This window comes from Sander lucioperca, chromosome 24 (assembly GCF_008315115.2).
Source record: "Sander lucioperca isolate FBNREF2018 chromosome 24, SLUC_FBN_1.2, whole genome shotgun sequence".
NCBI lineage: Eukaryota > Metazoa > Chordata > Actinopteri > Perciformes > Percidae > Sander > Sander lucioperca.
The window spans coordinates 13,074,287-13,088,071 of record NC_050196.1 but is presented as its reverse complement, the minus strand read 5'-3'; the positions used below and the strand labels follow the sequence as shown (position 1 = coordinate 13,088,071).

The following is a 13,785-nucleotide window of genomic DNA, read 5'->3' as shown; positions in this document are numbered from 1 at the left end:
ATGCTATTAGTTTAGGAAGTGCTTAATTTGATATGCAGTAGAGGTTTCTAGCGGAAAACACATTTTGAACGATCATGTTCATTTAATTGTGGGAAGCCAAAATCGTGATCGGGGTTAATATTGGATTAATTGTGCAGTCCTAGCTGAGACTTGGCCAGTAAAATCTCACCCAGGGCCCCATAAAAGCTTGCTGCCCTCTTGGCATCAGTGTCACCAGTTTTGTTAGAACTTCTCTTTCAATAAATTGATTTAATTTCATGTACTATTTCGGGCGGATCAATAATAGAACAATCTCTTTCTCTCAAGGAATGGATGCTGTTGATTTCTCTGCTCTAGTGAACAAAATCCAGGTCTTGCAGGATGTCAGGGATCATCATTGGGACAAACAGCTGCAATTCTGCAAGGTTTAGAGGAGAGAACCGGATACCTTTTCTTAAATTGCCTTGTGTGGCAGAGGATGGTGCTATGGTTACAAATAGTTTTTTGGCACATTGTGTGTTTTTGAAAAGCACTTTTTTTGTGAATGCCACTGTCTTGTTTACACTTTGACTGTTTAAAATGATTTGTTTTAAACTGGAGAATGTCTTGGAAATTTTATGCAGCCCGTGGAACAACTGTTAGATTTTCCATTTGTCTATTTGGCCGACCGATGTTCTGGGACTCCTGGTGTGTAGCGTGATGGCCTTGTTGAACGATCTCAGAGTGCCTCAGGGTTTAGTTTGTATGTTACTGCTTGAGAAACCATACTGATGCTTTGAAAAATGTCTGGATGCTGCGGGGACGAGGGGGAGTTAGTTTGCACTGTGGGGGTGGAGGGCTTCACTATTTGTGTTTGTGATTTCTTTGGTGGTTGCTGGCAGTCCTGCTGATGGTTTCATAAGTTTTGATGCTGCTGTTATACTGCACTTGTGTGGGAGGTGTGTGTATGGTGCTCCAGCTTGGCTAACATGTGCTGGTGTTTCTTTCACATTTTTTAAGATAGCAGCTTATTGAAGGCATGCCAAAAGTTGCTCGCTTCTGCCTTCTCTCAAACATCTGATGTTGTTTGGCGGCGGCTCCTCAATGATTTTCACTGTGTCTTCACACAGGTCATGACCAGCATGTCTGATGAGATGAGGAACTATTCAACTTTAGATTCTCCAGAGTGTCAGAGCATCCTGCTCCTAGAGAGTGTGGGCATTTTACTTTGATGGAAATGAAATCCCTTGTGTAGACATCCACTGAAGCAAAGGCAGCTCAGGTGGAGCGCTAAAGTAACTGATTTGCATATAATGAAATGTCAGTCTGATCCTTTTTAACAATTCCTGAGTCCCCCAGGACAGCACAGTAAATACTAAAAAACATACACCAATCTTTCCTAAAGTTAGAAACAGGAGAATTTGACTTTACAAAATGATTGCTTGCTGCAGTAAAGTGGTGACTGGTTTTATTGTGTGAAGCACTTTGAGACTTTTTTTGAATGAGTGGAATTGTCCTTAATGGAGGCACATTGCTTTATGATGTCATTCGAATGACACGAGTCAAATGATAAGTTTCATTTTTTACTACTAACAGTTCCCAAATAAAATAAAATCAACTAATCAGCCATCAAAAGGAATTTGATACAGTAAATGAAATAATTCTATGTAATACATGTGACACTACTGTGTGGGATAACCTTGTGTCTAGATATTAATAGTATCTTATCAGATCCAGTGGTCACGTGTGGTGTTACACAGGGATTGATCCTAAGTAAGTTCATGGCTAGTAGACAATACTCTCACTACATTTGGGTTATGACTGAATCACTTTTATTTGCCTCAAATAGGAAACTCAAATCAGATTTCTTAATGTCACCTGCAATGGAGTCTCAGAAAAAGGTCATAACATCAAATCTGGTAATTCTTTGGTTTTAAAAAAAATTGTCTAATACCTGCCTAAGATTCTTGAAAATAATGTTTTTTTTATAATGTTATTAGTGATAAAAATGTCCTTAAAGGGTTTCAGAGGCTCCCCTATAAACTGAGGATTTGGTTTTCATTTCACTGGATAATTATTTAATATTATCCCAGTTCATAGGCATTATGATGATCACTGTAATCACTCGTCTCATTATGATTATTATCTCCTCATGTTATGTGTAGAAAGACAAGTAGTTGATTAGTGGAACTTTCCCATATGTGAGAAAATGTCCCTTAATAGGAGTCCATGGCCTGAGATGTGTGTGGTTGTCTTTGACATGAAAATGCTTGACAACTTCTTTGTTCAACCAAGGATATTCTCCTAATGCTGTGATGTAATTATCCTAGTGTAGCAAATGGATCGGAAGCAGGTGGGGGAGAGGGGGGGGCGGGGGGGTGGGGGGGGGGAGCTAGCCTGGGTCTGTCCAAAAGTTAAAATGATCTTACTGAACTTGGCTTGTGCTTTTAGTTTTGAATAAAAGTAAAACCATCTCAGAAATGCACCCCGTTCACTGTTCTAATAACTTATCATGGGATAACTTTATCCCATGGAAGAAGTGAAATCAGACATTTACACTTCTAGAGTAATGAAGCTGTGAGACTGAAACACATTTAATGACAAAGACAATACTGAATACTCATTCACAAGGAAATGCAGCACCATCAGACACTTGAAACCCACAACCCATAACAACCCTCAGGCCTGTCAGGAATGCTTGCACCAAAAAGATGCTCCCAGCTTTGTAGTCTGTCCAGATGTTGACACAGCTTTTCCTCACCACATGCACTCTCTAAATTAACTGCACCTCATAAAACAATGAGTCCAATGCTGAAATAAACTGCAGGAGTGATCATAAAATCCTGGATAAAAACTGTCAGGTGATGCAATGTTTGGCTGAACGTGTGTATCTTAAAGAAGAATCCCAAACTAGAAAAAAGAAAACTGAGTACACATTAGTAGCAACACATACCTAAATTCAGCTCTAATCCCTATGAATAATCTTTTATCTTCCCTGAACCAAACTTTAAAATGCTGATCAGTGGGATTAAGGTAATATTATGTACACACACACACACACACACACACACACACACACATACACAGCGATAAAAATAAGAAACAGAGGGGAGGTATGGTTCCACAGGGAACAGAAGTTCCACTTCTATTGCTCCACACACTCCTTCTATCTACTAGCTAATGAGGAGCAGCTTCACACACACATAAACAAATACACACACACACACACACATACACATACACATAAAGACATGTTGTAAGCTTGTGTCTGAGTGCAACATAGCGGCCTGCCTCTCTCATCCAAAAGCATTAGTGCTTTCATCCATCATTATGAGGAAACAGCCCATGATGTGTGCTTCATTCTCTGTCTGGGACACACATCCTGGGTTTGTGCACACAGCGCCAAAACTGAGACAGGTCTTGTCTCTATATCTTATGAATAGACATGATGCACATGTCAGCAAAGGAGTGTAGACAAAACCTTGGGTTGCTGAGGCGTAGTTAACATGCAAGCCTTATGCTGTCAGGGTATAACCACGGAGCAGCAAAACTGAGACAGCTAGAGCTCCAAAGCAAAGACTGAACTCTTACACTAATTAATCTCAAAGGGCTACAACTTGGATTAAAAAGCACTGTGCGGATGTTGGTGAGGACTTGCCAAGAATAACGGGTAGCATAAATGATTCATTATCATCATACACTTGCTTTTTATTAAGAGATGGCCCATTTTTGAATTTAAGGTGATGATTTACTCCCACTGATAGACTGTATATTACAATAAAACTGTAATTGTATGCTTCTTTGGGTGTACAGGTGTTTGCAAGCATCGTGCCTCTGCCCATATTTGTCTCTGATTATCTAAGGCTACAGATTTGATCTCAACTTGGCATTGCACTGACATCTGCTGGTCAGATCAACATCAACATTTATTTATATAGCGCTTTACAGCAACCAGCAAGTATCCAAAGTGCTTAACATGAAGTAACAACAATAAAACATAACATACAGTAAAATCAGAAAGGAATAACACATACAGTAAAATCTGAAAAAGAATACATGAAAGCAGAATGAAAGGGAAAATATCACAACTACTACTATGCGCTACTATGTATTCTAAAAAGTTTTGAGGTTAGATTAAAAATGGTACATGATGATGTTACATGAGCGATTTCTACAACCCATCATGTCTGCCTACATTTAAGCAGACCTTGCTATTAGTGGCAGCGCATTTCATTTTACATTCAATCTAAACATTTTTATAGGTACCATTCCATTGAGAGCAATGCTATTAATGGCTCTATTCCCCAGAACAACAGAATTTGGATGTGGAAAACCTTTAAAGCAAAACAATAAATCACATGCTCAGGCTCCAGAATCCTGCTACCTCAGCACAAGTTTCAATGCTTATTACTTATACTGCAGTACAGCAATGGAAACTAAGGTAGAAAGAAAGGAAATGCAATTTCTTTTGATTTCTAAAATGCTGCAAAGTATTTAGTGAAAGTGAAGTGATGCAGTGAAGTATAATCGCATCATTTGACCTTGTATGAATGTACTGTAGTGTAAAGTCTGCCTCTATACCACATTATTTATATTAACAGGAATAAAGAATATTCAATAAACCCATTTTTAAAAGTCATTCTTACTCTACATAATTTCAATATGAACGCAAATTCTCATTGCTATCAGTATAATCTTAAAGAAATGACCACTGCTGACTGTTTTAATGAGAATTTGTTACTGTTTGACAGCCTCATAATAATAACGATAATTTTATTTTAAAATGAGAGATGAACATATACAGTGTTGTGATGCTCAGATAAACTTTTTGTGTGACATATCACTGTACCTAATTTGATACAAGATGCTTTCATTTTGTGTGTGATATTTTGAGTCCAAAAGTAGGACATTTTGTGTTAACAGTTTTCAAACTGAACCTCTGTTGTGAAGACTAAGGTGGCAACGGAATACTGTAATATCCAAAGGATAGTCTGCAACTCTTGATTCATTGATCTCTTTGCATAACATTTTTTTTACTTCAATTGTTGACAGCTATTACATTAACTGATTTGTTTCCTTGTTAAAAAAAAACCTGGCACACAGGAAGGAACCTAATGTAAGATTATAACAGCAGCCACAAAAGCTTGTCAACCATCAGCAGAAGGGCTGGGTAGTCTCCCTGAGCAACAATAGGAACCACAGCTGGAAAAACTATTAAAAGAACATCAAAACAAAATCCAAAGGCTGCGTCACAGGCAATCTTTTAGAGCTGCAGAGACATTACAGCAATTTAGCACCAAAATAAACCAAACGCAGGATCTGAAGAACACATGAGGGGATACCATTATAGCTTGTTATTCTAAAAATGAAAACTAGATTAGATTGAGCATATAATGTCATGCAGTCCACCTGAGCACGGATGATGTTGACCAGCTACATTTCAGCCTTGCTGATGAATAATGGATAAAACATTGTTTTTGCCTGTGGTAGCCTATTTTATGAAGAAAAAAAACATTCTAATGTGTTTAAATTCCAAATAACCTATACATATGTCATAACATATGATACCTTTAGCACTGATATAATGAAACAAGCAACAACAGAGGATTCAGGTTATTCCCAATTACCGAGATAAATGAATGTAATGTAACCAGAAACTATAAACAGTGGTTTCCCCCCAAAGTCAAGCCATGAATTTCAAAATAATATCATGTTTAGCATAATAAAGGTTTTAGGCAACAAGACTACAAGGGTGTTAGGTGCTCTGTGTGAGGCTGTGCTAAATGCTAACATTAGCATCCATACAGTGACAATGCTAACATGTTGATGTTTAGCAGGTATAATGAATATATATGTCTAATGTTTAACACTTAGTTTAGCGTGTTAGCGTGCTAGTATTAGCTAATTATCGCTCCATCTACATTAACACAAAATACAGCTATTTGCTGATCAGACTTGTATTTCGCCTCCAAACTGAAAACAAAATCCACCATTAATTTAAAGTTTACTAAAGATTCCAAATCAGATCATCCAGAACAGCCTTTCATTGACAGGGTATATCCACCTAAACTCATGTGCCTTTTGTTAAACAGGATACCGTGCCTACATTTATGACCCAGTACTGTGTGGACCTTTGCTCTTTTCCATTAGTCTAGCCTCATTATTTCTTCCTTTGACTAAATGCACCTTATCTAATCTTCTGCCTCTTATATTCATGTTGTAAAACATATTCTGTGCAGCTGAACACAATGCTATTACTACGGACAAGGGTGTAGTTTACTTTAAAAGGCGTCGTCATTTGTTGACCACGAACAGCGCTGACTTCACTGCTGTCAAGTGTCATACTGAAGCAGAAGTGAAAAAGGCAGATAACAGCTTCCAAAAAAAGGAAGCTATTCAGTGTAACTAAATGTGGCTCCTGTTTATTTTTATGGGAATGTTTTTATCAAACCTGTAAACCTGATTAATATATGACAATCAGTTAACAGTATATAAAAAAATAAAACGTCACCAGCCTATTTTAAAGGATATAAAGTAATTAAGGTTATTGACTCCGATTAATCATTAACACAGTAATAGCGTGTGTGTGCTAGAGGTGTGGTAGAGGGCTGAGGCAAAGGTTTCCATCTTTATCTGATGGACATCTTCTTTAAAATGCTTGTATCATCCTGAGGTCAGTGTCGCAAACAGTTGCAAACACGGAGTTTACTTTCACAAAGTGACCATGCTTAGCTCTGTGGGACTGAGCCTTTTGGTGCTGCTTTCAGCGATGGAAGCAGCCACAGTAGAGAGGTGAGTTTCCTTCATAAAATAACATACTGGCAGCTTGTGTCAAATACTAACTGAGGAGACGTTTTTGTACAAAACCCACTTCTACTCCTGTGTCTCATGTATTTTGGTGTGTGCAACAGAGTGGAGTATGACTACTACAAATACCATACCATGCCGGAGGTGAGAAGGCCCGATCGCTGCTCTCGCACACTTTTACTTTGACAGATTACAACACACACAGACGCTCTGATGTGTAATGTGTGTGTTCCAACCTACAGATCAACGACTGGATGAATAAGGTTCAGAAGGATTACCCTGATGTTGTGACCATAGTGGAATACGGACAGACCTATGAGAAGAGAGTCATTCGCTTGCTCAAGGTAATCCAACTTTTAAACTGTGAAGCATCGCTATGGCATACACAGATGAGAAATGAGCAAATACCAGATAATACTGGAGTGTATTGATGTTTTGTGTGTGTTTTGTGTAATACAGTAGCTAAATAAGAAGCTATATAAATGTGTCTTCCAGATTGGCTTCAATACTGGAAAGAAAAAGAAAGCTATCTGGATGGACTGTGGTATACACGCCAGGGAATGGATCGCCCCAGCCTTCTGTCAGTACTTTGTCAGACAGGTAAGAGACACGCAGCCATTTAAAAAAGTAAATTAACTAACAAAGAGTATAATATTTAATTGAGTTTCCAGACTGTTCTTTATTTAAAACAGGACTGAAGTGGATGACATATCCTACATATCCTTCAATATATCAATCTAACCCTTATTTTTATTCTCAAATCAGATCCTGCAAGCACACAAAACGGACCCAAAAATGCAAGAGATGATAAAGAACATGGACTTTTACGTCACCCCTGTACTCAACATGGACGGCTACATCTACTCCTGGAAGGACAACACAGTCAGTGCTTGTGTTTGATGGGATTTTTATCAAATTACTTTTTCTAGGGTTTCTGAGTTGTGCCTCAAGCTCTCAAGACACAGATGAGCAGGATATGAGAATGATAGTCTATTAAAGCAGATTGGCAGTTAAGTTACAATGAGCTACAATTCAATCAGTGAATAAATGGATTTCTGGTGCTCAACATGAGGCCAAGTACAAAATCATTACATTTTCAAAATAAGATGAATGGAAAATATATTAAACAGGCAGCATTGAAGTGTGTACAAGTGCTCATTTTATTTCTTACTAAAATGATAGAACGACCAAAATAAGATGTTTTAACTTTGACAATTTTGCCCTGTAGACTCGACTGTGGAGGAAGAACAGGTCACCGGGACCTCCAGGCTGCGACAGTTACGGCACTGATCTCAACCGCAACTTTGACGCCAACTGGGGCAGTGAGTCTTGTTGTGGTTCTCCATCTCCTTATGTATTCAGCCTGTGTTTTTGATAATCATGGATAAGTGGTTATCACACAAAGAAAACTGCCTGTTTCCCCCCAAGATGTTCCTGAAGCTGACTCATTACCACACAATTCATTTTAAAGGGGTAACAACGAGTGGTCAGAAGGGCCAAAAACCTAATGCAACTTAATACCATCTGTCATTAGAACGTCCCTGCCTAGTAAATACCCACATATCTTAAACTTCACATCCCAGTTTGTGACGCAGGTTTTCTGTTATAAATCAAGTCGGCAATAACCTCGATGACATCGCTATGACATCATTAGGGTTATTTTCTCAGACTTGACAAAGCTTGAGCCAAAGAAGACATTTAATAACGGTGTTCACAGGTTGAGTAGTACTCCGACCCCCCTTTAATTTTTCTGACCATTTCCACCGTGCATCGCATTGTGGGGCAACACTATCTAACATGAAGGGAATTCAGTATGTAAACTGACATTGGTGACTTAAAGTTGACACTTTTACCATGTGAATCTACTACAATACCCAATCAGTCTGTTGTATTGAATGTTAACACATCTTAGGTTTTATTGGACTTAATGTCCCATGATGCTCTTTCACAGGGTAAAGCGACCAAAAAACGGTTAATGCAGCTGACTGGTTTGTGTACATTTATATTGAGGTCTTGTGAACATGTGAAGCTTTAACATGTAAAAAGGTGAACTTGCGCCACCTGTGTTATGGGAGGAAGTGGGGTCACTACTACATTTTGATTCAGATTATTCCATTTCTTTGGCTGCCTTCACAGCACTTGGAGTATCATTTAACTGCAGCTCAAACACCTACTGTGGGAGCCAAGCTGTGTCCGAGCCCGAGGCCCAGGCTGTGACTTATTTTGTAGGAAGCCGGAAGGACGACTTCCTGTGTTTCCTCACCATCCACTCCTACGGCCAGCTGCTCCTGGTTCCCTATGGACACCCCAACTTCACCGCCCCCAACTACAATGAGCTGGTATTTAAATCTACAGACACATGCTACGTTTACAAGTGGCCGGCTATTTTCATAAACGGACATTTCAACCTCTCCGTTTTCAAAAATAACATCGTGCAGAGCTGTCAGTTTTCAGAAAAGTGTTCGTGTACACGTTTATATATGCTGTCAAGAGCATGCCAAACCTGTAGGTGGCAGCGTAACGAGAAGCTCAAGCCCACGTTAGCCAATCAGAATCCCGAAAAAAGCAACAACAGCAACGAATCACTTCCTCGACTGCCTAAACCTCAGTTTGTCTCACTTTACATGCAAACGTGCAAACAAAGTTTTCCAAAATCTCCACTCTGGCCGGAGGTTTTAGAAAGACTCGTTTTCAGAGGCGAATTCTCCGTTTGCGTGTAAACGAAGGGCACAAACGAAGGGAAATGTCTCCGTTTTCCAAAATAACCGTGTACGTGTAAACGGGGTAACAGTGATGGATGTTTTACACATTTCTGAGAATAAACATGCACACACAATATTGGACAAAATATCAGGATAACAAGTGTATGTGCATCTTTATAGCCTGATCATCACTGCATGCATCTACATTAATAAAGAGAATAGAAAAACCCACAGAAAATTAGATAATCTGTTACAAACACTTCGGTACTCACGTTAGCAATCTCTGTCAAGGTTCTGGATTTATTATTGTTTGTTGAATATACAGTATATTTGAATGGTGCATGGCAAAATGCATTATGATTTTACACAGTGTATACAAACCATAAACGTGGCAGTACGACAGATGTCGTTAACACCCTCTGAGAGCGGTCAGTCGTCATCTGCCAAGACTGAACAGAACGGGAGGAAGCTAGGAAGCATTGCTTGTAGAAAACAAATGGCTGGCTGCTGATAAGATAGCAAGGAGGCTGATGCAGGTAATAACCAACTGGAGCCACAATCAAGAGAGAATTATGCTAAACAGGATTATGTCCATTCCTTTCCCTGGCTTTAACATGACTTTAGCGGAGGGAAGCCGGCCTATTCCAGAGTACCCCCAGGACTCAAGTTCAATTTAAGACTTTTTAAGACTTTTAAGACCCCAAGGGTACCCTGTATTCTCCTTAACCACTCAAACGACACCACGTTTCTTTGGCTTGGCAGGATGCAGAGTCACATCGGCCTCTCGTGGACCAGGTTTTCAATTACGAAGCTCAAATGAATGGACCTGGAGCAGGATTGGTTTATGAACACTAAGACTCTAAAATTGATGCAAGAACATACTATCAGCTGATATATTGTTATCAGATTTTTTTTTAAACTCTTGCATATCAAAATCAGTAGTGGCCTCAAAAATCCTATTATCTTCACACTAATGCATCTCCAGATTAATAAAAAAGGGCAACAGGAAAAATAGAATTCAACCCCTAAATATTTACAGAAATTTTAAAGGACATGATGCAAATTGTAGTTATTTAGCAGATCTAAATGCCCCTTCTGACTTACTTAAAATGCAAAAGACAAAATACATAAACAGTATTTCTGAACATAAGCTGTTACAGCACTTGTTCACTACACATATCTTCATCAGACATATTCTGCCGTTCTGACTGGGTGCAAAAGCGTTTCACACTCCTCCACCACAGTGGATATCAAAGATAGCATCACAAGCATGCACTCACATCACATATCTGTGACAACTGAGCCTCATTTTCTGCTCCTTTTGCCAGACTATTATGTCAGCCACAGTGCCCAGTCATGGAGAAGGAGTGTCAATTCCTGTCATTAATACTAATGAAGCTCTAGACAGTTTAAACCTGCATTTCCTGCCTTGTAAACCCCGCCGCAATATCGATTTTTTTGATCAAAAATATTGTGATATAGTATATGACAGCTCTACACAGGGTTGGTGTAGATGCTTTCTTTGACTGTGTGATGACAGCTAATGTCTGGTTTCTCAGATGGAGGTGGGTTTGGGTGCAGCAGACGCCATTAGGAGTGTCCACGGGATGAACTACACTGTAGGAACCTCACCGGATGTATTGTGTAAGTCAATGCTGGGTCACAGATATAACATTTTTAGCCGTGCTAGCAGCGTGGCTCCAGGGGGTGAAACTCTAAAATATGTACCCTCTTTCTACAGACGCCAACTCTGGTTCATCCAGAGACTGGGCTCGGTTTCAGGGGATCCCTTTCTCCTACACCTTTGAGCTGAGAGATAACGGGACATTTGGCTTCCAGCTTCCTGAGGATCAGATCCAGCCGACCTGTGAGGAGGCCTACAGCGGAGCCCTGCACATCATCACCTACGTCTACAACAAGACCTTCAATGGTGCCGTGGCAACTGCTGCTGCAACCCTGTGGACCATGCTGTTAACAGTGGGCGTCACCGGCACCACCCTGATGTGAGGAGCTAAAAAAGTGCACGAGGGAAACTGACCAAAGCTGTATGGCTTTCAGTTCCAGTCATCCTGCGTGTATGGCACAAGTGTGTAGTTAGTTTCAGAAACAGTTCACATTTTTTTCAGACAAAATGTGTTTTTTTTAATCCTCATTTTAGGCAGACTTTTCTGTTGATAAATGATCAATAGTATAGTAATGTATCCATTAAAAAATAATAATGCACCTTTGGTTCAAACTATTATAACACTGTTGTGTCTTTGAATGATCTGAAATGTCTATAACTGTTTATAAACTTCCATATTCCAGGCAATAGTTAATGCATTACAATATTACCAAGTCTATTTTTATATCATTGAATATCATGACATTTGAGTAACAGCATCTGGTGCTAAAGTAATAAAAAAAAGAATAATGTCCCTTTTTGTGTTAATGTGTGTTTTTTATAACATTTGTGAAGCCCATTTTCCCCTCTAAATTGCATTTTATTTGTTGCATCATTTGCTTTGAATCTGAATGACTGCACAGCCGACAATCTGTATGTCATGAATTCCTTCTACTACATTTGTAATAAGAGTTCTTAATATTGGCAAACATTTACAGTATGTACCATAACAGAAAAACATGTTTAAGGAAAAGCACATGTAAACCAACCATTGATGTAAAACAGGAGGTTGAGTTTTGAAGAGGTATGTATGTCTGTTTTATCCTTTGGGTAAGAATACAAGTTTCCCAATGTGACAGGCAGTCTCAAAGCTGCGTTTCAGTGCTTGTTACTGTGTTCCTGAACGGCTGGAAGCCTTGTTGTCTCAGACCGGCTAGCGGTAAGAAGAGCTGCTCCTCTGGAGGAAACTGGTCCCACCGTGTCCATGTCCAACCTGGGAGGGAGAGAACATCACATACTATCAACTGCTCAGGTGGGTGGGAATCTTTTTATCTTTTATTTTTTCATTTAAAACTTGTGAAAAACAGTGGTTCCACTTCACATACCCTCGTTCTTTTCTGGCTCCAGGTTCTCTGGCTCTCCTGACTGCTTCCTGTCCAGTTCTCCTTGCATGATTATGGTGATGTAGTGGTACTGCTCCTCCAGTCTGATGGAGTTCACCACTGACGCAAAGCAGACGTTTACCAAACGCACCCCTGCTTCCTCCAACACCTCTCTGTGAGCACACTCCTCCCACGTCTCTCTTCCAGTGACATAGAAAGAAGTGTGTCACCCACTGGAAGTCATCATATGCATGTCATATGTACAGTACATTGAGGAACCAGCACTACCTTACAGCAAATTGCATTTAAAATCAGCAAATTAGTATTTTTGCACGCATACTTGGCAGGCACGTGTAACAATGCAAATTCTGAACATGTCTTAATATTTGCTGACCACGTCGGGAGAATTCGGCGTAGTGATAACTGGCTAAGAAGTTATTTATTTTATTGTAATTTCTCTCAATAACATAAACACACGTCATAGTGAAAGAGTGTTGCTGAGTTAAATGAATGACGGCCAGTGTTGAACATTCATTAATAGCCTTGCGTCACTATAACGTCCCTCGGCTAAGCAGAGTCAGATTTGTGAATGGGGTTTGCTAACTAGCTGCCTAGGTTACCTACCCAAACTCCAAGTGGCCACCTGGGAGCTGGTACGTCCCTTTGCCCATTGCGCTTTTCCGTTTTCCCAGGAGAACACAGCCTGAGTTGGCTGAGTCTGTTACCAGCACCCCGACCCCAACTCCTGGACGTTTCACTGTTATATGTGACATCTGGTCGAACTTAAAAACGACTCCTAAATCACACAACGTTAGCTTAACAGTTTTCGCTCAGTGCTACACTGAAGAGTAGCTAGGTTAATCGGAGGAAGTACAACAGGTTTCCCCTAGCTGTACTTCCGTCTTCGCTTTAAAAGACATTTGTTGTTTGTCAACAAGACAAGAAGCGAATAAGGAACTAACTATAAACTGCTTATGGTCCACTAGCAGTTCATCATTCGTTCCTCATTTGTTCCCTGGTAACTACTACCTTAGGGTGGCAACAATAGTATGGTATGTAAGTAATAGTAGCTGATACACCTCATTATATCGTCCAAATTGTTCCATTTAGCCGCTTATTTTGAATTGGCTGGGCAGTCTTTGGCTAAAGGGTGCTTCAGTAGCATACATTTCTCCAAGCCATAGCTATAACATCTATACTTAGTTATTTCTTGATATAATGGACAATAAATGCACTTAAAAGCACCAGCTGTAGCTACTAAACATACCACTGCCACCTAGTGACAAGTTGTGCTAAGTGTAGGCCTATATTCTAGTTATCGACTTACAGGGAA

General features: G+C 39.7%; 2 protein-coding genes across 2 annotated transcripts; one reads left to right on the top strand and one right to left on the bottom strand.

Annotated features, from left to right (window-relative positions):
- Positions 1-6,313: 6,313 nt before the first annotated feature.
- Positions 6,314-12,088, top strand: cpo (carboxypeptidase O). The gene is made up of 9 exons (XM_031291919.2): positions 6,314-6,750; positions 6,870-6,909; positions 7,008-7,109; positions 7,261-7,365; positions 7,531-7,647; positions 7,994-8,087; positions 8,902-9,104; positions 11,027-11,111; positions 11,209-12,088. The coding sequence occupies exons 1-9, from the start codon at positions 6,683-6,685 to the stop codon at positions 11,472-11,474; spliced, it is 1,080 nt and encodes a 359-aa protein (XP_031147779.1). The 5' UTR covers positions 6,314-6,682; the 3' UTR covers positions 11,475-12,088.
- nudt15 (nudix (nucleoside diphosphate linked moiety X)-type motif 15) lies at positions 11,578-13,362 on the bottom strand. Its single transcript, XM_031291931.2, has 3 exons — positions 13,077-13,362; positions 12,456-12,652; positions 11,578-12,343 (listed from the first exon to the last, which is right to left on the bottom strand). The coding sequence occupies exons 1-3, from the start codon at positions 13,223-13,225 to the stop codon at positions 12,216-12,218; spliced, it is 474 nt and encodes a 157-aa protein (XP_031147791.1). The 5' UTR covers positions 13,226-13,362; the 3' UTR covers positions 11,578-12,215.
- Positions 13,363-13,785: the final 423 nt, after the last annotated feature.

What these genes read in the sequence shown, in the direction of transcription:
- cpo (XM_031291919.2), top strand. Translation starts at nt 6,683, where the DNA reads ATGCTTAGCTCTGTGGGACTGAGCCTTTTGGTGCTGCTTTCAGCGATG. An exon ending in CTTTGACGCCAACTGGGGCA is followed by an intron (nt 8,088 to 8,901) that starts GTGAGTCTTGTT and finishes CTGCCTTCACAG; the next exon opens with CACTTGGAGTATCATTTAAC. An exon ending in AACCTCACCGGATGTATTGT is followed by an intron (nt 11,112 to 11,208) that starts GTAAGTCAATGC and finishes CTCTTTCTACAG; the next exon opens with ACGCCAACTCTGGTTCATCC.
- nudt15 (XM_031291931.2), bottom strand. Translation starts at nt 13,225, where the DNA reads ATGTCACATATAACAGTGAAACGTCCAGGAGTTGGGGTCGGGGTGCTG. An exon ending in GGTGGCCACTTGGAGTTTGG is followed by an intron (nt 12,653 to 13,076) that starts GTAGGTAACCTA and finishes TGTCACTGGAAG; the next exon opens with AGAGACGTGGGAGGAGTGTG. An exon ending in GGAGCCAGAAAAGAACGAGG is followed by an intron (nt 12,344 to 12,455) that starts GTATGTGAAGTG and finishes TCTCCCTCCCAG; the next exon opens with GTTGGACATGGACACGGTGG.